The following is a 26,307-nucleotide window of genomic DNA, read 5'->3' on the forward strand; positions in this document are numbered from 1 at the left end:
TCGACGCGCCTCGCGTCCCTGAACGGTTTCTGCTCAGGGCGTAGTCAGGCTTCATGTTGGGAAATCAAAACCTCAGTTAGTTAAATATTTGTTTTTCTTGTTGGGAAGAGGGCAGCTGCCCCCCCCCCTGCCTTTCCCTTGGTTACTCCCATGGTTCACGGGTTGGCAGAACCGTGAGGAGGCGTTGGAGGGACCTGGGTAAAGTTACTAGAATCTACCATGTAGCTTTTTTGAGGGGGGGGAGAGTGTTAAGTTGTGGGTGAACATATCAGAGGACACAGCGATTCTTCAAACAGCTCTTGTTTATTCACAGGCCAGAACTGAACTGAACTGAAGGGTTCAGCCAGCCTGCTTATATAGAGCTCCACTAGAACACAACAGTAACCATTTTCTGTAACTATCCAATCACTGAAGGTCACTTTCAGTCCCTTATTTGCATATGTGGACCTGAGTGAAAACTATCTACAGTATCCCCCTGCTGGCCCAGGGTGAGAACTTCAGTACATAACAGGGAGGCGATTGTTCTTAATTTTCATTTTCCAATACACAAAAAAACCCCATAATGACAACAGAAAAGAGCAAAGGAAGGAAGGATGTGAGGAGTGAGTATTCCCAAAACAGCATTATGATTCCAGGCAATCACCCTTCCTGAACATAATATCCAAGAATGTTTTTCCCAAAGGAATCCACGGGAAGAGAGCAGCTGCCAATCATATTCCTTTGCTTGAGCATATTCAATAAATGGATGCCAAACTATAGAAAAGTTGTCCTTCACTTTTGGATGTATGTTTTGTTAACTTTCCCATTAATGCAATGGTCCAGAACTGGAGGTCCCAATAGTTTTGCAAATCTCCTGCAGCAGACTTCCAGTGTTTGGCCACTGTGAGCCTGGCTGTTGTGAGCTGTTGGAATCGGAGTAGCTCTTTATTAGAAACCTCAGTTTCCAAACCATCATATAAATATTAAATGTCCATCATCGGTTCAATAGGAGAATGCACCATGTGATTTGATAAACTATATTTATTTGTATTTTAAAAAAAATTAGTAAAGATTCAGGAAAATTACAGAAGTATGGAAGGAACCTGGATGTATATTAGGATCTTGGGATAGGAGGAATCCGTGGTGTAGTAGTAAATTATGAACAGCTGAAACTCTTCATGACATTTCCCTCCTCCAAGATATCCCCCCCCCCCCAGTCAGGTCCCTTCCAAGACTCTACAAGTAAAGTTAACCAGGCAGTGCTGGCACTATGACTTCAATACCAAGTCAGGTTGTCTTACCCTCTTGCTTTGCTTAACCTCCAGCCATATTAAGAGTTCAATGGCACCACCCACCCAAACCCAATGACATCTACTTTCCTTGCCCTCGCTTCAAACTACAGGCAGTTGAGAGTGTGCTTTTAAAAAAGATCATACATCCGTTTAAAGAACAGTTATCTTTACTGTGGGTAAAGATGGGACGCGGGTGGTGCTGTGGGTAAAACCTCAGGGCCTAGGGCTTGCCGATTACATGGTCGGCGGTTCGAATCCCCGCGGCGGGGTGAGCTCCCGTCGTTCGGTCCCAGCTCCTGCCCACCTAGCAGTTCGAAAGCACCCCCCAAGTGCAAGTAGATAAATAGGGACCGCTTTATAGCGGGAAGGTAAACGGCGTTTCCGTGTGCTGTGCTGGTGCTGGCTCGCCAGAGCAGCTTCGTCACGCTGGCCACATGTCTCCGGACAGCGCTGGCCCCCGGCCTCTTAAGTGAGATGGGCGCACAACCCTAGAGTCAGACACGACTGGCCCGTACGGGCAGGGGTACCTTTACTATCTTTACTGTAAGGCTGTAGTGACCATTCCAGGTTACAGTAAATCTATGAATTATCCTTAATCTTCATCAAGTGCTTCTACCTAAGTAATCATTAAATGCACACAGAAACTTAAATATGCACACACCAATCAAACCTTTATTAATAAATGAATATCCCAATGTGAGGACAGAACAGATGTTTCCATGTGTGTGGGGGGGGGGTTTGCAATCCTGCTTTTTTTGACTAAGACTCTGGAGCATGAAGAAAAGAAACTGAAAGTACATGTGCTTCTTCTAGATGTCTGAAAGTGATCTTACTGTCATATGGCATGATAAATTGAAAAATGCATATTAATAGATTTTTTAAAAAAAAATTATGTTACCTTACATTATAAAAAAATATTCACGTGAAACATTTCATTGGGGAAAACTCACATGCTCCCAGTAAGTTCAATGGGACTTACTCCTAGGAAACTGTGCATAGAATTGCAGCAACATTATTTATAAATGGAAATGTCCAAAGCTGCACTGATATATTTTACGCATGTGAAGGCTATGTCTTCTTCTTCTACTTCAAATTATGAAACATGCAGTCCATGAACTCTAGAACAAAGCTGTCAAGTCACATGGTTTAGCTGTTGATTTAAATGCTCACATTCATAGAAGATCTTCATTCCTGGCTTGAGGAGTCTGCAAAAGAGGCAAGACAGTCAAGTCCAAGTATAAAACAGCCAAGAGATCATAGCCATCTAATTATAACGATGCTGTGGCAAACTTGTTATGGGCAAATGACCTAGGGTCATTTAGGTCGACCCCCACCAAGGGCAGGTGCAAAAATTATGCCTCTCCACTCTGGCTCAGAGTGGCTGGGAGCCTTCCTTCCTGCCTGTCTGCATGCTCTCTGAGCTGCTCCTCCACTGCTCTGGGTGGCTGGGCGAGGGATGCAAGCTTCTCTGGGCATCATGGCAGAGCAGTGCTATTAGAAGTGTGAGAGGAGGGAAGAAAGAATGATGGAGAGAGCCAGCAACAGTTGCAGGAAGAGGAAAAAGACAGAAGCAAAGGCAGTGAGTGGAAGGAGGCAGGGAAGCAGATGGACCAATGGCAGAGGAGGAGAGGAGGTGGAGCAGACCCTGATGGCCATGAAGGAAGTCACTGGCAGAGCGTGAAAGGTGACAAAAAGCAAAGTTTTTTGTTCTTTCCCAGCTTTGGAGGCACAGATATCTCCTTGTGAAAAGTGCAAGGGACAGGGGTGGGGGTGGGGGTGTATGTACTGATACAGCAACTTACCAAGGGTGCCAGTGAGCCTAGGTCTGCCTCTGGTTATGGGGAAAGCAGCCCTCTCTAAAAATGGCTTTTAATTAAGTGCTACTACTACTTGTGATGAATTCAAAAAGACCCCAGAGGTTGTGTTCCTAGCAGTTCAAAGCACTTCACACTTGTGTTCCAGTTTCAATAGGTGAACACAATTTTGTGAGTCTTGGGACCCCAGCCTAGGGTCAGTGTTGGTGCAGCCACAGTTGATTGGAAGATATGAAGGAATAATTTTAATATACAGAACTGAGAGAGAAATGAGGAGAGGGAAGGCAAACAGGAAAAGGCCATAGGGAGGTTGAGGGAGAAATGGGGTTTTAGACAGGTGCCTCACATGGGTTAAGAACCTCTAATTAGAGTGTTTGACAAGGTGGATCATTCATGGATTAAGCCTGCATGGTATCACTGCAATAAAATACATTGGCATGGGAAATAATGTAGTCATTGCTTAACCTGATGGCCCTCTGTACACTTTCAGATGACCAATAACTGCAAAGCAGCAACTGTTTTGGTTCGCTTGAGCAAAATCAAGCAAGAGTATTGTGGAGGCCTGAAGGCCAATTTATTGTGGAACAGGCCTTTGTGGCAGAGCTAGGGTCTTCATCAACGTAAGGAGGGGTAGTCATGGCCTTACTGTAGTATGTGTGGTAGGCAGAGCGAGAGGAGGTGTTAGGAGCAGAACTGGCTCCTGCAGTAGGAGACCAGACATTTTTCAGGGCTGGACTTTGGTAATATGGCACCCTGTGAGGACAAAATTTGGCATCCCCTCCCTAAATTTTCCTTGTTTTCACTCCCTCCTCCCTCTTGCCTTCTGTTCTGCGCATCCATATAAATATAGGTATGATGATGATGATGATGATGATGATGATGATGATGATGATGATGCACTCCCTCTGCTCAGCACCCTGTGCAGAGGAACCCCCCTCGCCCCCTGAATCCAGTGCTACGTCTTCATGCTGTCTCCCCACTTTCTGTTTCTCTCATCTAACAAGACCCTGAGTAGCCTGGTGATTCTCCAGAGGAGGTAAACACATGTGTGGTGTGTTTATGTTGTCTTCTTGTGCCCAAAGACAAGAAGCACAGGACTTCGTCCCAGAGCAGGTGCATGTGTGTGCATGTGTGCAATTACATTAGCACTGCTTCCATCTCCTCTAACACGTGCAGGGGGTGCCAGTAGGTCTGTGACACTTCTATACAGCCCCACATATCTGTGGGAGCATACTGGACATCCCTCCTTAGAAAGCGTCCCTCCAGATTGGATGCTGTTGTTAAAATAAACACAGATGCCTACTGGTTCCATATATGTGCTGACCAATCCAATTCGTGAAAGACGCAACATTCGTATAAACTCCTGGATAGCCAGTTCTTCCACAACCATGACCCCAGCTTATTATTCCATTAAGGGTGTAGTAGCTTGACTCTTCTGATGGACAAACCAGTGGACCTCCTGAATCACCCTAATAAAAATGAATAGAGCTTAAAGTTAATGTATACTTATTTGTAAGTTGACAAGGAAAGCTACTTTCAAGAGCCATCAGTGTGACCTCAGTTTACACATTCTGCATTTTCTAAATATTAAGGGGTATTGCTATTCGTGTCCTTATCTTCAGACTGTAGGCTAAAGCTAGCAACAAAGAAATGAATGCAGCGCCTGTCTCCTGCAACCACCACTGTTGCCAGCTTTAAGCTGCTCATTCTTTTATCATTTGCCAGCACACAGGTATGACAGCAAGTAGGTACTCAACAGAGTGAAAGATAGCAATCTATAGAGCTCTGTTTCTTGATGGTTATGGTAAGAGACACTATTGCAGAGTAAGGAATAAGGAATTGTGACCAAAAATAATATTTCAGATGAGGTTTCCTGCCAACAAAACAGTTCCACTGACATTCATATGAGACCTTCAAGCAGTTATAGACCAGATGCTGCAGCAAAGTGATGCTTTCCTGACTGCCTCACCCCTCACTCTGAAGAAGGGCCCTCTTCCTCAGAATGAAGCAGAGCATGGCAATGTCATTGCCACTAAGATAACAGCAAAACACTGTTTAAAAAGCAGTGGGGAGGTGAGGGAACCACAGAAGGTAGAAATGGAGAGGCCACTAGCAGGAGAAATCATGAGATATTGATTAATATCCACTGTCCTTGTTCAATAGCTTTCTCACTCATGGCTTTGCACATGCAAAAATCAAACATGCTTACGAGATCTTAGAAGAACAGATATTTCATCTCAGCTTCTACCATGACATTAATTAATTAGAAGACCTCTCATGGGGTAAATCTGCCTATCCCTAGTTTCATTTTCCACTCTGTGTTTTAGTACTTGGTAGTTATGGCTACACAAGAACCAGAAGAAGCTTTGCCTTGGCTCTAATAAAGTTCTGGGTCCCTGTTTTTCTGGGTGTTTGCAGAATGATTGCACAGACCTTGTTAATTCCTGGTTGAATAGAATTTACTCTGACTGCTTACTGTACATGCATCCTTTCCTCCTTCAGTAGGAAATCCGGCACAGAACATCCGCTTGTTCAGACCACCCGGATGGTTCATATAGTATTTCTGACATTCTTCAGAAACCAAAATAGGAACTTCAAGTTGATGGAGTTTTCTTGAAAGTTCTCCATCTTGAGGGGTTAAAAAGAGCACACTCAGCAAAAACTAAGATTCAGATGTAGGCTCCTTAAATGCGAAGAGAACATTATTTTTTCTCTTTCACATGCCAAGCTTAACTTGCATGAACTTAATTCTTTTGCAGTCCACATTTTCAGCTCATGAACCCCTCTTCTCCACTAGTCCCTAATGAAAAAGGAATGGCTAACAATCATTCTGGCTAATAGATGAACACAAAATTCTTACTGAAAGGAAAATGCACTCACCTTCATAATGAATGCCCCAACCTGTAATGACACACACCCTGGAAGCCTCAACCTTTTCGTCTTTCTCAGGCAGACACACAGGACGAACATAATGATTGAATTCTAAAGGCTCAGTGAGTTCCACCAGTGCAATGTCTGAATCTGTAGTCGTGGTGTTAAAATCTGGATGCAGAATGTATTGTTTGACCAATCTTTTCTAGAAATAGGAAAGCACAGCAGGATGATACATGGGAAGATGTCAGCAGCTCAAAGACTGCTCTACTCCTCTCCCCCCCCTTTCCCCCCAACCTTATACTGTATACAACATTAAAGTGTAACATCGAACAAAACCAGTTTTAGAAAGGACTTTATGATATGAAAGTAGAGACAATGCTTGTACTATTGTAACCCAAGAAAATCCTTAATAAAAACAATTTTTACAAACACATTTCAGGTAGTTTATGCAATTGTCCGGACTCGGAATGACTAAGTATAGCGCAATCACTGTTTTAGAAAGATAAGTTTTCTTTTTGTGATTGGCAGTCATAGAACAACATGCATACTGGTAATAACCTACTTCACTATAAAGTCCATCATGACAGATAGATAGATAGACAGATGTATTTGAAAATACACTCCATGTAAAACTCTTTTTCATTTTGCTCCCACAGTCTTGGGGGAGGGGGTAGAATTCTTTGTGCATGTTGCGGGATAAGGACATGTTCCTTCCATAAATACAGAATAACTTGTACTAACCTGACTATTGTGCTCTTGTTCTCCGAGGTCGTGAACTCCAGCAACCACACTCCAAAAATCTCTGTATTTTTCCCTTTACAGAGAATGTAATTGGTTAAAACAAACCCAAAGTTTCTTCCAACAGTCTGTCCCACACATTTTCATTCAAGCATGATAATATCTTACTCCCATCCACACAGGGTTTCCAAATACACACAGAATAGGAACAAATTTGATTTGCACTGAAGTCTAAATAAAGCGGGACTTGCTTCTGAGTAGATACCCACATTATTTGTGGGTACCAGAGGAATATAAATCCTTCAGTCTCTTGCAATTTGGTACGTAGTCTGCCAAGGGCCAAACCTACACACGTTTTCATTTATCTGCATGTTTTGCTATCCCTAGTTACTGGTCTTCAGAACTTCTGGGGTGTTACCTTCTTTGAATTCTTCTAGTATGGTGAAAAATGGGGGTTGGGAGTTCATGTTATGGGAGATAGTGACATATTTTTTAAAAATCCATAGGAGGCAGCAGCCTCTGTTTTCAAGCAGGGCATCTTCTGCATAGACATGTACAGAATTGCACTCTAAGCATACTAGTCTTCAGCTAATGCTTTCCAGGTGGATTACTCTCATAACCCCAGCCAGCACAATAGTCTAAATCTTCAGCAGGCTGGCGAAGGATGTTATACACACTTATCAATATGTAGTCATAAGTAGACATTCATAGGGCAACACTCTAAATACTGCATTTGTTAATGTGCTTTCCAAGCCGTTCAGGCGCTGTGAACTATTGTTGCTAAAGCATAACATAGTACTTACATCCCTTTAAAACAGTGAGCAGCAGTCACCACCCATGTGCTTGTAAGAACTGCCCCTCCGCAGATGTTTTCTCCCAAAATCTGTATGCTTGCCTGCCAAGGCCAAGAATATGGTACAGCTTCTTCACCTCCAACTATCCGACTGAAAAGAAACCTGGGCTGGTTGAATGCTACTCCACAAATGTCAGCTGGCAACATAGAAAAGAGGAAAAGCTATTGCACATTGGGAAAAACAACAACCAACAACTTGTGCCTATTACGAAATAAGGCTGCCCACATGTAAGTCTCACCACCACTCCTCCTCTCTCCCTTCTTTTCTTCCCCAACTTTATACTGTATACAACACTCAAATGTACAAGATCTATAGAGAAGACTTTACAACCTGAAAAAGAAACAATGCACATACTTTTGTAAACCAAGAAAATCTTTAATAAAAATAGTTTTTTTAAAAAAGGGGGGGGGGAAAGCCGCCCACATTTGGCTGATTCTACAGAGGCAGTTTCTATTTAATATGAAAGTCTCACTGGATTTAGTAGGACTTGCAGGCAAATGATAGGATGGCATTTCAGCGGTGGCTAATGAAGCAGTTCATTAGGACAACCAGCAGCCACAGCATGGTGATGATGGAGGAGGGAGCCTTGCCATCTCTCTCTCTCTCTCTTGGTTCCAGGAGGCACTACTGGTGGGAAGGAGCAGCTGTCCCAGGCAAGTTTACATTTGCTGACCTTAGCAGCCTGCTTAGTCTTACACCAGGGGCCAGCAAACTTTTTCAGCAGGGGGCCTGTCCACTGTCCCTCAGACCTTGTGGAGGGCCAAACTATATTTGGGGGGGGAGAACAGATTCCTATGTCCCACAAATAACTCAGAGATGCATTTTAAATAAAAGGACACATTTTACTCATGTAAAAACACGCTGATTCCCAGACCATCCACGGGCTGGATTTAGAAGGCAATTGGGCCAGATCCGGCCCCCGGGCCTTAGTTTGCCTACCCATGTCTTACAACTGTTGAATTTATAGACCACTTTGCAAAATAAACCCATTAATGCAGTGTACACAATAAAAATAGAATTAAGGATCACACATCCCAAGAACAATAAAATCAGTTAAACCAACTCTAAAACAGGTAGGTAGTTGTGTTGGTCTGACGTAGTCAAAATAAAAAAAATAAATTGTCCAGTAGCACCTTAGAGACCAACTAAGTTTGTTCTGGTATAAGCTTTCATGCGCATGTATCTGAAGAAGTGTGCAGGCACATGAAAGTTTATACCAGAACAAACTTAGTTGGTCTATAAGGTGCTACTGGACATTTTTTTTTTTTTTTCCAACTCTAAAACACTCAGGCTACCCATTCAAATTTGAAAAACAGAACAAGTTCATCAGATATAAAACTGATCTTCCATAAAATGACTGGGATGCACCTCGGGGAAAGCCTTCCTAAACCAAAATGTCTTCCGTAGGCACCTAAACATCATCACACGAGGTGCCTGTCTGATTTCAGCTGGTAATTGATTCCAGAGAGCTGGAGCTGCAACACTAAAAGCCCAATTTCTAGTTCAGGGTAAGTGCATCTCTGGGGCATGTGGTATTCTCAGCAATGCTCCATCTGAGGAGCGCAGTTGCCAGGGAGGGATACTGCGGACAAGACTTTATGGTGGTGCCAATTTTTTTAGGGCTTTAAATGATCAAAGCAAAATGTGAATGGTTCCTGGTAGGATATTGGCAGCCAGCGCATCTCCTTTAGCAGAAGCATTACATGGTGTCAATGGGGTATCACAATCAGCAATTTAGCTACTGCATTCTGAGCCAGCAGCAGCTTCTAGGTTAAGTCAAAGGGAATCCCATAACAGAGCATCCTGCAGTAATCAAAGGTCACAGTGGCCAAGCCATCTCAGTCCAGGAACAGCTGCAGCTGCCTAACCAACCAAAGCTGGCAAAAGGTACCCTTAGCCACCAAGGCCACCTGTTTTGCCAGGAGTTAAACTCAGTTCACTGGCCCTCATCCAGCCCGCAGCTGTGGTCAGATACTGGTCCGGAGCCTGCATGACCACTCCAAGTTCAGACATTATGGATAGACAGAGTGATGCATCATCAGCATACTCATATTACTTTGCTCCATATCCCCACAATGATCTTTCCAGGTGTCTTCATATAGATGTTATTTAACACTGTGATAAGATAGGGTCCTGCAGCATCCCATAGCATAAATGCCCCAGGGCGACTCTATGGAACCGACCCTGCAGGTAGGACCAGAACTACCATAAACTACCCTGACACCAGTTTCACAGAGCTGGTCTGGGAGGATACCACGGCCAATGGTATCACAAGCCACACTGAGATGAAGCAAAATAATTAGACTACCCTTGTTTTTCTCCCAGTGGAGGTCATTTATCCGGACAAGCTAGGCTGATTTGACCTCTAAACCAGGCCAACCAGACTGAAATTGGTCCGGCTAACCAGTTTTCTCCAAGAATGCCTGCAGCTGTTCTGCCACAACCTTCTCAGTCACCTTCCCAAGAATCGGTGTACTAGAAATTGGCCAATGACTATTTCAAGTGCTACCCCTTTCACCACGCCCTGAAGCTGCCCAAGGATGCCCTGCTGGCTAGGTTTTGTTTACCATGATACAGACTGAGCATAATCAAGATTCATGCTTGTTCTGCATGAACTATGGGATCAATATCGCTACAGAGTCATACAACTTTACATTCAAAATGTCTTATAAACAATGGGCCACAGAGGGCTCCAAGGAAACTCTCTCAGGCGCCAGGAACCTCTGAACCATTTGGAGGAGCTCCACTAGTTGGCTAGTAGAGGATGCAATGGAGGCAGTGAAGTCTGCAATATATTTTGGATTTGCCTTATTAGGAAAACAAATTTTCCAGCCAAACTTGGTGTGTATGTAGAATTTATAGAATATCTAGAATACCTATAGAATATCTATATAGAATATCTACAAACCAAACCCTGGACTCCTCTCTACGTTCATTTGGCCCTTTCCCTTCTCCTACCAAAGGATACCTTCACAGAAGATGATTTACCAGGAAAGTCAGTTTCATTTGAGGCATCACTTATTTCCTCCGGAAGTATTACTTCACTGCTCGAATTTGATATGTTTAGATCTAGTTTCAAAAAGAAAGAGGGGAGAGTCATTGTCAGAATTCCTCAAATCAACTTTCTTCTAGGACTAGAACAATCCTCCATTTTCCATTACCTGCAACAGAGATGAATAAAAATCTGGCTTTGAATCCACCAAACGTCTCTGTCTCATCTGAATGAAACTTGACCAGCATGGTACTAGAGGAACTCACAACTGGTGCTGGGACAGCAAATCCACAGGATCGAGCTAAACAAGGTAAGTGGCAAGGTTCACAGCAGAACAGAAATACCTTCCCTGCATCTCAGCATACAAAACGTTAAATCAAACGGGTGTCATAAAAAAAATGGCATCCTCTGTGCTGACAAACTCTTTATATCAACATTGGGGCAGATCCCATTAAACTGATGCATCGTTGGAAGTCAGTACAATGAATTCCACTAGTGAAACAGGACTTCTCCCCTGCACCCTCCACAGATCTGCTCAGGGGAGTTGGGAGAACCCCCATAGCAGGAGGAGAGGCAGGGGAGGAGGGGGAAAGTGCTCCGTCTATTAAGCAGAAATGCTTGCACTAAGAATGCTTGCTCAGTGTTGTATTACACCCTGTGTGTTAGGTCACTGCTACTATTTCCTTGATATAAATTAAAGGAATTTGTAGAGTGAAAAAGTATAATAGACAGTTTCAGATGCTGATTAGAGGTTTCCCTGTGAGTTGTAATTATGCTATTGTGTGTGTGTGTGTGTGTAATGCAAGATTAGCCAAATACTGAAAAACAGTGTGACTACATGTGATAGCAACTGATCCCCTTGTTTAAAAGTGCAGCCTACCCCAATCACTTGCAGAAGACTTGCTCACTTGAAGTAGGGATGGGGGCCAGTTCTAAGAACCAGGTGTGTACATGGTGTGTAGTGAAACGAATCCATTTCTTGGAGCGTTGCCACACTACCCACTACTTTCCCCCCAACTGAACTTATTTTGGGTACTGAAACCCAACTGGGAAGAAAGGAATCCTGGCAATGGACTCAAATCTCATTTAGTGCACAGCATTAGAAATAAGTATAAAAAACAAACCTATTTCATTATCCTTTGCAATATTTTCATACACTGACACTGAGTCATAAGTGCAGCCTTCATTTTCCTCCAGTTCAAAATTTTCATATGTGAGCTTCGAAAACAAAACAAAACAAAACAAAACCAACAGCAAAAAAAACCCCTGAAGTTAATCAAACACAAAGAGGTTTAGTTTCAGATATTTTTCTTATTGGCCATAGATCATTCAGCAGTGTTACCAAGGAAACTAAATTGCTGCCCTGCCTATGGCAAGTAAGAAAATACTATTTAAACAAGGCATAGATTAATGCTGCAATAAAGGCTGGAATAAATGTGCACATGGAGCACACTTCAGATGCTTCAGATGCACATGGAGGCTTACTTCAGAATAAACATGCATAGGATTTCTCTGCACATCCCCAAATGCAAACATTATAATTTATTATAATTTACAAATCAAAGCAGATCCACAGTTTATGCTTGACTGTATCAAAATGTGGGTAGCAACCCCTGGGGCCCCAAGGTCAAACGTCATTGTAGTCACTGGAGGCCTCCAATAAGATGTACAGATATAACGTGAATACTGGGGAGTATTAACAGATAAGACATTAATACTTGGGAGCAGAGTACACCCCAACATTTTAGAAATGCAAATTATATTGGGGTACTGGTCTACGACGACATTTGTAGAAGAATGTGATGAAAAAGCTGGAGATGGTTGCTGCCAGAAAGAAAAAGAGTATACTTCATTTTCTAGTGTCTGAAATTCATATTTGGGAATGAATTATTGATTTACCACAAGAATGTAAACAAGGAAACAGCATCACATACAACCTACACCCCTATATTACACAAATATAGCAAAAGTGTCAGTGTCACATAAAACTACACCCAAAATGTATGAATGAGTTTGAAGAAAGACAGGTTCAAAAGACACTGAAACAAGAAAGGAAGGAAGGAAGGAAGGAAGGAAGGAAGGAAGGAAGGAAGGAAGAAAGAATCCACACACAGTGGTATTCAACTAAGATTTACTTAGAGGAGGTCTATGTACATGAAGTTTTACCCTGAGTAAAACCTAGTTGAATACTACCCACTGCAGTTGACAACTGCAGAAAGAGTATAAGATAATGTAATCCTAAACCGAGTTGGGCGGAGGTCTACTGTTTGTAAGTTTGGAAGTTTGTAAGTTTTTTTTTCTTTCTTTCTTCTATGTTTTTTGTCTTTTGTCTTTTTTATTTTTTTCTTTCTTTTTTCATCTGTGTTTGCCTTTTTCTTTTACGGTCTTTATTATTTTTGTCATATTTTTGTATGTAACTTTTAAAAAATTGCTCAATAAAGATATTATTAAAAAAAAAAGAATACTACCCACTGCATTTAAATGATATCCCAATGCAAGATATTATATGTTAACTAATAATAAAACAGCACCAAAATAAGGCAGCCTCATGAGCGAAATGTTACATTGCTTGTGAAGGTTGGAATCAAACTTATGGTGTTCAGAGGAAACCCTTTGTGCTGATGCCAGTAAATCAGCCCTGCTTTGTACCTTGACCACGTGGTTTTCTGGAGCTTGAACAATCCATTGACAATCTGCCAGATTATTGTAAGCCTCGGGGTAGTGCATGCTTTGTATTGTTCCTTCCTCAAAGAGTATGGCAATAGATCCACAGCCAGAGTCTAGAAAGACAGTGAAGCAAAAGTAAAGTGAGACAATTTAAATAGTCCCTTAGCAAACTAAACCATTGAAAGCTTTTGTGGGCTCATTATGCTTATAGTAAAATATAAGGTGGTGGTTGTTTTATTTATTATTAAAGGGTTGCTTCAATGGACTTCCAAGAGTCAATTTTGTAATAAGGGAACTTTCTAAATATGGGTATTTGAAGAATAGGTAGATGGTTGGGTTATGTTTGCCCTTGATTCTTATAGAGCAGGGGTGGCCAACTCCCAAGACACTGCAATCTACTCACAGAGTTAAAGACTGGCAGTGATCTACCCCCTTTTTTAGGGGTTCAGGTCAAAGTTGTTGAGCTTCTTTTAGGGAAGAGGAAAGCCCTGGATTTTTTGGGTGCAGAACAATAAATGTTGAGCTTTCTTTAGGGGAGCCAAACTTGTTGAGCTTCTTTGGGATGAGCCAGTGATCTACCAAAGACATTCAGTGATCTACCTGTTATAGAGTCATTTTTTCCTCCAGAGGTCTTCAGAGCCAAGTCTGTAAAGGACTCATGTGGTCCACTTATATTAATAATTGTGCAACTGCTCAGTTCTTCACCATCAAACCCTTCTAATTGCATCTCGACCAATGACTGCTAAAGCTACAAATCATAGAATCTCCCTAGAGCACTCTCATGTAAGGACTGGTAAGGTACAAAAAAAGTATCACAATCAATCTAGTGCCTACAAAATAAAAAAAATTCCTTCCAGTAGCACCTTAAAGACCAACTAAGTTAGTTCTAGGTATGAGCTTTCGTGTGCATTGATTGCACACTGCTTCAGATACGCCGTGTGCATGCACACGAAAGCTCATACCGAGAACTAACTTAGTTGGTCTTTAAGGTGCTACTGGAAGGAATTTTTTTATTTTGTTTTGACTATGGCAGACCAACACGGCTACCTATCTGTAACTGAATCTAGTGCCTGTAATCCATATATGTTGTGAAGCCTCCTTGGCCTCTCATATATTATTAGAAAGTATCAATACTTACCTTGAAGAGAAGCTGGCTCAATAGTTTGGTATATCATAGAGAACCCAGATCCATGTTCTTTGTTATCAGATACAAATTTTAGCCTTAGGCTATTGGAACCAACCAAAATCGGTAACGGGGGCTCCTTGCCACAGAATTTCCCTGAAAGACGTTAATTTTATCAATGTAATTTTCCTAATATTTACTGAGTGGTTCTGCTAATGTGAGAAGAACCTGCTTCTGAATAGGTATGCTTAGGACCATAGTATTCAAGCCAGTGGTGTGTGATCAGTGGACTAGGAAGACTAGTCCCCTAAATGTTCCCCTGGGGCCTCCTTCCTAAAATCCAGGAAGCTTCTGTCTGGCTTAGGGAGAGAGGTACAATGCTCCGATGAGTTCAAGAGTCCGCCTCTGCCATCTTCCCAAAGCCCACCCAGCTTGGGGAAGAAGGCAGGAGAGCTCCAGCATACTGTCAGAGCACTGGCACCTCCTTCCCAAAGCCTGGGATGCGTCTGTCCAGGTTAGGGAGAGAATCACAATGCTTGCACAATGTCAGGTTTTTGGGGCATCCCACACACAATATCCCCTGCCCCCTGTCACCTTTGCAAGCTGGGCCCTCTGGCCCTAACTGTTCCCTTTCAAAAAAATGTCACCGCACACCACTGATTCAGTTTAATTTACAACAACAATGTGTAACCTGGTGGCTATATAAGATCCAGAAGGAGAAGAGTCAACCCAAAAATGCTTTAATATAGCATTTGTATCCAGATTTCAGCTGTGTTCATTGTGGGCATCTTAGCAGCAAAGCTTGTTTTGGGTGTCTGCCCCCCAAAATACCTCTGAATACTCAGCTCTGTCTAACTGTCTGGAGCATCATTACACATGAGATTCCAAAATCCCTTCAGAAAGGAAAAGCAAGGTCAGGATCGGGCCATCTCAAGCAAGAATGTGGGCAAGGCAGATGAGATAGGTGGATAACTCTTTCCTGTCTTCATTATCCTCTGCTCAGCTGGTCACGCACCATTTTCAACTGCAACTTTTGTCAACGTGAAAGTGAGTTCAGTCAATGTGGGTGAGGGCCCTCCAACATCAATGAGGGAAAGCAAAGAGCAACTCCTCTATATTTGTACCCTCCCCATGGCTGTTGGGCATGGGTGGCCTCACTCAGTGTCAGGCATACTGGGAAGCAAAACACTACTATGGTAGCCAAGACATCAGAGGAAAATAGGGGTGATTTTTGTGTCCATGCCACAAAGTTCCCATAGGTGAAATTCCTGTTTGGACAGGTCATTAATGCACATCATGTGTTCACTTCAGTACGGCATGTGCTGGCACCAAATTTTGATATCATATCCAACTTTTCAACTATACAAGAACCACCTGCTTTTCATTTGGGAAAAAGTGCAGCCTGGTGCCTTATATATTTTGAAGAAGACACTCACCAAGGAGCCTATCGTCCTTAGAAATCACTGACAAGGCATCATAGTCACAGTACATATCGGATTCCACATCAAAGCGGGTAAAATTCAGCAGTATATGCATTCCTTCTGGGACGAGCAGAGTCCAAACGCACAACCTGGATTGATGCACAAGGACTGAATTCTAGTTGGCAATCAGTAAAGCACAGGTGCATGATACCAGGTACAGTTTCTGAAAAGGGACTTCAGCTACTCACTGGTTGTCCTGGTAAAAATGCTTAGGATGGTCAGGGAAAACAAACTGTCCTTCATTACCAGGGAGTTTGCCATCTTGCGCACTGCATGATGCTGTGATGTGGATATGAAGATATCAAGATTTATTGGTCTAACAGATATGCAGTGCAAAGACAGACAAAACTAAGCATTACGAAAATAATCATCTCTAATCCATACTTTTTAATCATACACAAGAAATCTTGGACTCTGCCAGTACATACTTAGTTCAGGAAGGCGTTTTCCAGCACATTATACTCACCTGTAGAGCTTTTCATTCTGATATCTAAAAAAGGAAAAGAGAAATATCCTAGTGAAGAACTATTAATGTTATGGCAAATCAGAAATGTAATAATGAATTTGTAACAACCAAACATCCATTGCTCCCTTTGGGCCTGACTCCATATAACAAGGATGTCTTAAGCAGGCTTCCTCAAACTCGGCCCTCCAGATGTTTTGAGACTACAACTCCCATCATCTCTGACAACTGGTCCTGCTAGCTAGGGATCATGGGAGTTGTAGACCAAAAACATCTGGAGGACCAAGTTTGAGGAAGCCTGTCCTAACAACTGTATTGGAACAGTTCTAAGTGGAATTCACAGCAGCTGTCATGACAGTAAAGCTGCTGAAATCAAACTGATAATAATAATTTGTAATAATTTTATTATTTGTACCCTGCCCATCTGATAGGGTTGCCCCAGTCATTCTGGGCAGCTTCCAGCATTTATAAAAACATAAGGGACTGTATTATCTGCCATACAACCCAGTCAAAGCTGCAATTATTAGCTTTACAGAAGAATCAATTTCCCATATCACCCTAACAGGTTATGTTTTTCTGTCGGGTTGGCAGCGTTGAAGAAAAGATTTAGGGTTGTTGCCGACAAATTAATCCTGTTCATGCAAGGACTTCCATTTGTGCAATGGAACTTCCATTCCCTTTCCTCCCCCCTCCCCCAAATGGTCCTGGGGCTTTCTCTAACCTTCTGCAGTAGATTTCAGGGAGATGCAGGAAGAGGAGAAGGAAAGGGGCTTCCACTGCAGAAGTGATAATCCTTGTGCAAATGGGAAAACTTTGCTGGATACACGCCTTAATATGTGAATTAGGCAGAAGGTGATTAATATTGACTACCGGTGTCGATATGTTGCTGAATCCAAGGGAGCACCTTGGTAAGGTCTGTAAAAACTCCTGGTGTTCCTCTTCTGTTATACTTTTTTTTTAGGTTTTGCATCCAGCCGCGAGCACACCCATAGCCCCATGAGGTCACCCCAACCAGGGTCCAAGAACCATGCTCACGCATGCACACGAGAGATCCCCCAGAGTCACCCTGCAGGGAAAATAAACAGATCCAAATGAGACATATATAAAGCACTGCATGCGAGTAATTTAAGCAATCCTTCAAAAGTACACCCAGCAGTTGTCCAGTGGACAGGACTGCCCCTGCCATGTGGCAGTTTGAAGTGATCTGTTTAAGGCAAAGCTATGAGGATGGGGAACAGGAACAGAGGAAGGCAAGAATTTATGTCTGAACGCTACAGATGTTTTCATAGCATTGGCTGTACCAGTGGAATGGGACACCATTTGAGTTTCGCTTCAGGCAGCAAAATATTTTGGGCCTGAAGTGCTTGTGACGGACTGCTGCTTCATGAAAAGGAGTCTAACAGCGGGTGTCGAGAGTGGAACCTGGGATCTTCTGCATGAAAAGTATGAGCTTCATCTCTTTGCTCTGTTCTTCCTCCTGGAACGTTCCCCCGCCCCATCACAGAGACAGAAAGGCAGGCAGGTAGATGGGAAGAAAAGGCTCTTCATTTTACCAACCTGGCAGGCATCCTTTCCGCCATCTGGAAACCCAGCACACATTAGAGTGTCACCCTGAACAGGTTTCTTTAAAGTTGACAATGCTCTAGAACATTCGCTGTGGTCTAGGATGGGCAACTCCACTTCATGCAGGACTTCAGGGAGGATGCCATCTAGAAAACAAGCACACCGAAGGAAACAGTTTTATAGCAAGTTACACTATTGGTCCATTTATTCTGACAGCAGCTCTCCAGCACCTCAGACAAAGGTCTTCCCCATCACCTATTGCTCCACCTTTCATTTCTTTTAACTGGTGATGCCAGGGCTAGAACTTGGAAGACCTTCTGCATGACAAGCAGGTGCTTTGTAACCAAGATATGATCCTTTCCACAAAATGCCCAAGGCAGACAGCGAATGGTGTTGGTGGAGGAACAGTTCATTGGAGCGAGGGAGACAATAATTTTTTCAGCCATTCATTCAATGTGGCTGCCACAGAAAAATATGCCAAGTGACACCACAGTAAGTAGAGCCAAGGCGAATTTTGGAATATTCAGTGTGAGGTCATTGGACATTGCAGGGGGGGGGGGATATAGTTATGTCCTTCCAAAAATAAGCACAGGCTTCTGAATATCTCTTTACAGCAGTATCCAGTATTTGCTCACTAAGAAGCTTTAGTAATGACATCAATCTGGAGTTGAAAGTTGTACACTGGAAGAAGAAATGTTTCCCCAAAGCTCCTTAATTGTGAGAAGGGTCACCTTTCTTGAGCCTCTTCAGTCTGTCATTGCTTCTCTCTTCTCTGCTGTAACAGCTTCAAAACCACTCCCCCCCCTTCTCATTTATTATTGTATCTTTGTTTCAGCATATGGGAAGTCTTAACCAATTAGGGATTGTGTTGCAAAGGGATGAATCACAAAACATCAACTCGCATCAAAAAAATTTACACAGCTGCTTTGATATGGCCGTGCTTCCAAAAATAATAGCTTAGGCTTACTTTCTCTTAGGCGACCCCAGCCAGAAGTGACACATATATATCCTGGATCAAACGTTTCATTGGGTTCAGGAAGACATACTGGCCCAACTGTTGAACCTGCCATGAACACAGTGGCATACTGGAATATTAATGTGTGACATATTAGAATAATGTTAATTTAAGTCCCAACCCTTTTGAACTCCAAATGAAAAGCAACATCACACAAACTGTTAAACTTTTTGGTTTTGTGTGCTTCTCAAATGTGTGTAACTCACAAAAACCTGAATACAAGCCCTTTCTTTCTCTCATCCATAAACAAGCCACAAAAAATACAGTTCTATAGGACCATAAAGATTTCTGCAAGATCCCCACATCTCTCAAGTCCCAGTCCCATACAGCAGTGTGTGAGCCATTTCCCCATGATGTGACCCTACTTTGCTTAGAAAATTGCCTTATACCACATTATTCTACTGGTTTATCTAGCTTCTGGCTGTGTGTGACTTTAAAGCACATCCATAGTGCATTTCCTGCCCCCCACCCAAGAATTCTGGGCACTGTCATTAGTCAAGTGCTGTTGGGAATTGTAACTCTGTGAATGCCCAGAATTATTTGAGGGAAAGAATGGGTTTCAAATGCACTTTTAAAGGTATCGCGTGTAACACAGTTTTAATATTGTCTACAGTGACTGGTGGTGCTCTCTCCAGGGATTCAGGACACAAACAGTAGTTACTAGACCTTTGCAGCCCTTGCAGTGGGAGCTATGCTCTGAATCCACCGGATAAATGGGTGGAAAAAACACAATTATCAAGGACATAGAAGATCAAGTCTTGCTGAAGAAGGATCAGCATGGCTTCTGCAAAGCTAAGTCCTGCCTCGCTAATCTTTCAGAGCAAGTATAAGGAAACTTTGTACAGTAGGCTACATTCTAATTACCCCAAAGCCAGAGGTTACTACACACACTCACATCCAGGCCAAGCACGGGACATTATCTACACAGCTATCAAAGGAGAGGTTGTCTTGTTCATCCCAGTGAGAGAGACAGAGAAGGGGAGATGGGATATGCAGAGCAATCATATTTAGAAATAAAAAGGTAAAGGTAAAGGACCCCTGACAGTTAAGTCCAATCACAGACGACTGTGGGGTTGCGGCGCTCATCTCGCTTTACAGGCCGAGGGAGCCGGCGTTTGTCCACAGACAGTTTTTCCGGGTCATGTGATCAGCATGACTAAGCTGCTTCTGGTGCAACGGAACACCGAAACCAGAGCAGTGCATGGAAGCGCTGTTTACCTTCCCGCCAGATGTGCTTTTGAACTGCTAGGTTGGCAGAAGCTGGGACTGAGCAACAGGAGCTCACCCCATTGTGGGGATTTGAACCACCGACCTTCTGATCAGCAAGCCCAAGAGGCTCAGTGGTTTAGACCAGTGTTTCCCAACCTTGGGCCTCCAGATGTTTTTGGCCTACAACTCCCATCATCCCTAGCTAGCAAGACCAGTGGTCAGGGATGATGGGAATTGTAGTTCAAAAACAGCTGGAGGCCCAAGGTTGGGAAACACTGGTTTAGACCACAGCGCCACCCACATCCTATTTAGAACTACTCAGAAGTAAATCTCACAGAGTTCAACAGGATATACTTCAGTGAAAACATGCAGGGGATTGCAGCCTTGCATTCAGTTTTTGGGCAAGCTATTCTTTGAGCCTTTCCTTCTGTGAAATTGGGATTTAATTAGGGTTGCCATATTTCAAAAAGTGAAAATCCAGATACAAAAGTTGTTCAGCTTTTTTTGGCAATGTTGTTTTGCTTTTTTTGCAAAATAAAAAAATATGAAGTTTTTGAGCTATTTTTAAGGAAATTCACCAAAATCTACACTTCCGACATGGATTGACACTCATCCAGATCTCCCCAGACATTTAACCACCTGGGCACTGTTTCCAACAGTTGAATCTTGACTATGTCTGGGAAATTGTGGATGTATGGCAACTCTAATTTAACTGTAGTATGTGGGACCTGATATGTAGCCATATGGGATCTCCCACAAAAGACAATCTCAGTTTGTTAACCACATTCCACACATCAGAAACTTTGCAGTGGTATTTACAATTTCTCAAATTCTCAAATGTACCCAGGGGTGCAAAAAGATTAGTCAGATTGAGAGACCATGCTATTTGCCTGCCGAGGCATTAAGACCATTGCAGACTAGCAGGTACCAGAAATAGGATTTTTTCAGTGGGAGCCCTACATCTGTGAAACTGCCCCCTTGAGAAGATCGCTGTACCAGCTGCTTTCGTTGTTTTTTTAAACACCTCAATATTTTTTTATTACCGTTTGTGTTTGTCTGAATTGTGTTGTATGGGGATAGAGTGGGGAAACAGCCTCCTGCTAGTCCTTTTAAGTGCATGGCTTTACATGTTGACATTATGATTATTGTCTTCCAGCTCTGCTTGTGGGCTTCCCAGAAGCATTTGCTTGGCCACTGTGAGAAACAGGATGTCAGATTCAGTGGTTTGATCCAACAAGGTTCTTTGAGGGGCGGGGAGACACCTGCTTTGCAAGATCTCTCTCCTCTTTGCTTCCTGTACTCTCAGTTCAGATTGTGAGAAATTACTTGGTGGGCATGCCAGTACTTTCTTTATTTGCCACATTTTTCTTGGCAGCTGATTTGGCAATGGCCACAGCTTGATTCATGACCAAGTCACATGACCCAGCTGGCATGCTGAGAGTGGTTGAGTTGTAAAGCTGGTCATATGGCAAATCAATCACACTACACTTGCCTTGAGAAACAAATTAATCTACACAGTCCACAATATCCCCATCAATTTGGTCCTAGGAGTTCTCCTGAATAAAGCAATGAAAAGGCACCAGTTCTGGCAATGAAATTTGTATCTGTGTGATTCACCTATGCTTTCTGATAATAAATTATTTTCCCTTGAATATTACAAATAATGTTTATAACAGGCAGGTAATTGTAGACAAGATTACCATATTTAAAGTGACCGTTCATTCTCAGAAGGGCAATGTCATAATCCATTGGTTTCTTCACATTAAATTTTGGGTGTCTGGTGATAGATTTTACATGTAGGGTTTGCTCTTCCTGCTCTTTCTGGCGCAAATCATGCTCTCCAGCAGTTACGGTCAGTGAACCAAGCAGGTATCTGCATAGTGGTAGAAAACCATTATAAAAAAGGGGGGCGGAACTGATTTTCATCTTTTGAAACAAAGCCAAACAAAATACAGAAATAGCATCACATAGCACCAAACCCTAAATATTTCATTTATGCATTTATATTTATTTTATGACTTTATATACTGCCCTTCAGTAGCTGCTTTCAGGTGCAGTGCACATTTTTTTAAAAGCTATGAAAAATATATAACAAAACAACAACCTGGAATTTTTGGCCTTCAAGTGAAATTCCCCATCTGCACCTGCTTACAAAAGAATGGAATTATCTATCTGTACCTGCTTACAACGCAGTGAGCAGCTGTGATTATCCACTGAGAGGAAACAAGGGTTCCTCCACAGAAATGACGATTATTTCGTTTCAAGGAAACCTGTGCCATAAAGAGAACATGTCACATTAGAAAATGCAAACCTTTTCTTATCGCATCTGCAAAAGCAAGACAGAAAACAGAAGAGGCGCCATGCATGTCCCGACATGGTGATTGTTGGCATTCACATTTGAATGTTTACAATCCTGAATGAATTTTGCTAATGTCTGAAAATAGTGGGGGTGGGTGTATGCACACGCACACAGACACACAGACACACAGACACACACACACACACACACACACACACACACACACACCAAATTACTAGGGATATGCAGCAGTAGTGAATGCTAACTATCACATTCTCCTATAGAACTCTTAGTTTTCAGAGCTTCTCAATATCTGTCTTGCAATGCAAACATTCACATGCAAAGAAGTGATAAGTAGACAGAACTAAAATCATCCTGCCACCTTAGTATTTTTCTCCCTCCCTCTCTCCCTATGTTACAGTGAATGTCTACATTTACATGTTAACCTTCATGCTCATCATATCTTAGTCGTTCCCTGTAGCAGAAAGAATGAGGGGAAGGGGAAAGGAGACAAAATAAGTACTTCTGGAGTACTGCTGGAGATTCCCATAGAAGCCTGTGTCAAAGTTGCCAGGCATGTGGGGGTTTTTTATTTATTTATTTTAGGAAACTTCAGATAAATGGTCCAAGGAGGCTTGGTGAAGCAGAAGGTGACTCATTCTCAGGCCCCTCTCTAGCTAGAAGGAGGCAGCAAGCTATTTGAGAACAGAAAACAAAAGAAGCATTCTGGGGCAATCAGATTACAAGACACATACATAGAAGCTGGAAAAGATCAAGGCCCTTTGGGCTTTTGCTTCTTTCTGGAGATCTGATGTGGGGAAGCAGTCTTGGCTATCATCTGTTTAAATACTTAAGCTGTGTCTCCCCCTATGTTCTACTTGTACATCTGCAAAATTCAAATATTACAGGGCACTCATTAAAAAGAAAGACTTCTTTTACCACTGATTTTTGATCTGAAAGATCTGTTTAAATAGTAGACCATATACTCTTACAGACTCCCTTTCACTGAAAATTAAGGCTACAATCCTAGACCTTGTTTACTTGGGTGTGAGCACCATTAAGCTCAATGGGTCTTACTTCTGAGTAGACATGCTTAGGGTTGTATTCTCAGCGTATCTTCCGATGGGGCTTCATAGTATTTATTTTTTAATTAAATTTATATCTTGCCCTTCTTCCCAAAGGGAGCTCCAGGTAGCAAACAAGTGACTGAACAACAAAAACATATTGAAAACTAAGCAAACTTCAGATTGCAACCTTTAATTCAGTTTCCACGGACAAACTTTAATGCAAAAGGACTCAAGTTCAATCCCGGGAAGCTGCAGGTAAAAAATTTCAGCTAGGCAATATGAAAGATCCCGCCTGAGACTATGCAGATCTGCTGCCAACATAGATAATACTGGACCAATGGACCAATCATCTGGCTCAGTTTAAGGCAGCTTCCTATGTATGTCCCTAGAAGCATGAAGAGGTCAAAATACGTTTTGGGCAAGGGCAAACTTTGTCCCACCTGTTGGATTTCTGAAAGAGAAATAAAGGTCTATTTCTCATCAGGGAACCCCAGGCAAAGGGTGTTTTGAGGGCATGAATTACTTTTCCCGAGATAGGCCATTGCTTATGGGTTTGAAGCTATTGTTTGAATTTTCCCAAATGGTAGGCCTTTCGCAGTTTCTTAAAATCACTCCTGCTTTGTAGGCAATATATGAATCACAACCGTTTTCCAGCAACCAAGAGAGAATGGAGATTATCCTTGCCACCTGCAAGCAATACCCTGGTTTTTGGTTTGTCCCCCCCCCCCCACTTCCATGATAAGCTAGGCCAGCTTTCCGGAAAAGTCTACTGACTTCCAGATGTTTTGGGCTACAGTTCCCATGAGCACTAGTCAGTATGGCCAATTGGCAGGGATGATGGGAGCTGTAGTCTGAGATATCCAGCGGGCACCAGGTGGAGGAAAGCTGAGCTGGAGACCTTAGATCTTGGACTAAAGATGTAACTGGGAAGGATATGCTCACCTGCCATGGGTGAGAACCTTGTTGCACCTGAGTCCCGCCAACAATCCGAGAGAGATAGCTATAAAGATGCCATGAATTTGTGTCCACTTTCTGCCCACACTTGGAATCTGAAAGGCATAAAAAAAGAGACAAGAGTGCAGAAAATGGAGGGTGAGGGCAAGACAGCTGGATGTCATTCTCCAGTTTTTTCCATAAGATGCCAAATAACTTTTCACTTCCAGATGGTACTAATTGAAGTTTTCCCATTAATATCTAATAATTTATATTATTACTAATCTTAGGCTGTTATCCTTCATCTATGTATGTCAGAGTAATCCCACTGAACTCAGTATAACTTACTTCTGAGTACAGAAGGCTTGCACTGCAAGTCACTATGAATGCAGTGAGTACAACTCAAGTTACTAGCAAAAACAATCAACACTCAAGGTTCTAAATTTGAGAAGTGCACTCAAACTTTGTGTTTTCATTCTGCTGGTTGACCTTTGCAAAGAAAAATAGCTCAAGATATATGTGTATGTTTAACATGCATAGCAACATCTGGGATTTCAGATGGACTACCTTTATCCAGCAGGGGAATAAAAAAGAGAACCCAGGCTTCAGGGTGTGTTTGTCATAGCTTATTTTGGAAATATACACAGTGGTTAACAAGTTACATTCTCATGCCAAATAGAAGTGAAATGGGAGTGAAATATCACTCTCCGGAAAAGTTTGCTATAGCTAGAAACCACTGCGAAGTTATATCAGATTTGGCTTTATCAAAGGTCCAGCAGCACTTCTGTTTGCCTCTATGGCTTCTATCTATCACATAAACATCAAAACTGATATATGAATAAGTAAAGTTCAGAAAAATATATTCATTGCTGTCTTACAAAGTTTCATGAATAGACTATGTACAGGATCATAAATGAAGTATGCACTATAATACATTTGTTATTCTTTAAGCAGAAACAAGTGATTTCACTGTTTTGATGCATGAATTCCACATGGTGACTCTTCTGAAAAATTCATATAAAATACAGGCCTGTCCAAAGTCTAAAAAAAGCTCAACAACTTCAATCCTAAAGAAAAGGTTAACAACTTTGGTCGGCCCTCACGGCCCTTCACTTCATTAAATCTGGCCCTCTCTGAAAAAAAGTTTGGACACCACTTACACATGCAATGGCCTGCTTTTCTTGCATTACATTATGCATGTAGCTGCTGTCACAGGGCATCTGAATCAACTCTCAGTTTTGTCAGTCAATAAATAGCCATTTGCTCCTTAGGCAAGGCAGTTTGGACTAGGGGAGGTGAAATCACTCCACCCCATGCAGAAGAACTGCAGCTGGGATGAAATTGAGAACTTTTTTTAAATAAAAAAAAAGCTCCTAGATTACTGCTATTTTTGAGTAGGATTCAATCACATGGGCAAATTCAGGTTTCACACTTATAATGGATTAGAAAGTCTTGCACAACAAACCTACTTCCTCAAAAGACTGAACTTTTTGCAGTAAGGAAAGCGAGGGGGAAATGCACTGGAAAATGTGAAATGACATTGTGCCGATGCAAGTGTTATCAAACCTCCGCACAAACGGATCAAAATGAATGCTCATTAAACAGCCAATGTCTAATCTCCCTCAAAACAAATCAGGCTGGAGGCACTCCGAGCGAAGATAACATCTATTAATCATGCGGTAATATGGATCCATGCCGTTAGAAAACATTTAAAGACAAGCACGAAATCATAGCCATACCTTGCTGATTAGACATTGGTGCAGAGCTTCCTTCTCTAAGATACACTGTCCCAAGTATAAGTAACAGCAGATCGCCTGGGGACACTGGCATTTTCAGGCTGTAAGTGACTAAGTTAAACAGAGTGGAGAACTTTATAGGAGCAAAGAAGAAGCTATAACACAGTGGGAGAGCAGTAGCAGCATAATTAAAGTGTAGGTTACTCAT

At 42.3% G+C, this 26,307-nt stretch overlaps 1 protein-coding gene across 1 annotated transcript; it reads right to left on the reverse strand.

Annotated features, from left to right (window-relative positions):
• Positions 1–1,930: 1,930 nt before the first annotated feature.
• Positions 1,931–26,307, reverse strand: OVCH2 (ovochymase 2; the record flags this gene model as incomplete). Its single annotated transcript, XM_081878829.1, has 21 exons — positions 1,931–2,476; positions 4,389–4,554; positions 5,562–5,713; positions 5,966–6,161; positions 6,701–6,773; positions 7,501–7,687; positions 10,540–10,620; positions 10,713–10,844; positions 11,668–11,761; positions 13,193–13,323; positions 14,349–14,489; positions 15,770–15,903; positions 16,003–16,093; positions 16,281–16,304; positions 17,148–17,343; positions 17,835–17,986; positions 18,808–18,903; positions 21,765–21,937; positions 22,243–22,334; positions 24,373–24,479; positions 26,103–26,307. The coding sequence occupies 21 exons, from the start codon at positions 26,305–26,307 to the stop codon at positions 2,457–2,459; spliced, it is 2,643 nt and encodes an 880-aa protein (XP_081734955.1). The 3' UTR covers positions 1,931–2,456.

Source organism: Podarcis erhardii (genome assembly GCF_964252035.2).
Source record: "Podarcis erhardii genome assembly, chromosome: 1".
In the NCBI taxonomy this organism is placed as follows: domain Eukaryota; kingdom Metazoa; phylum Chordata; class Lepidosauria; order Squamata; family Lacertidae; genus Podarcis; species Podarcis erhardii.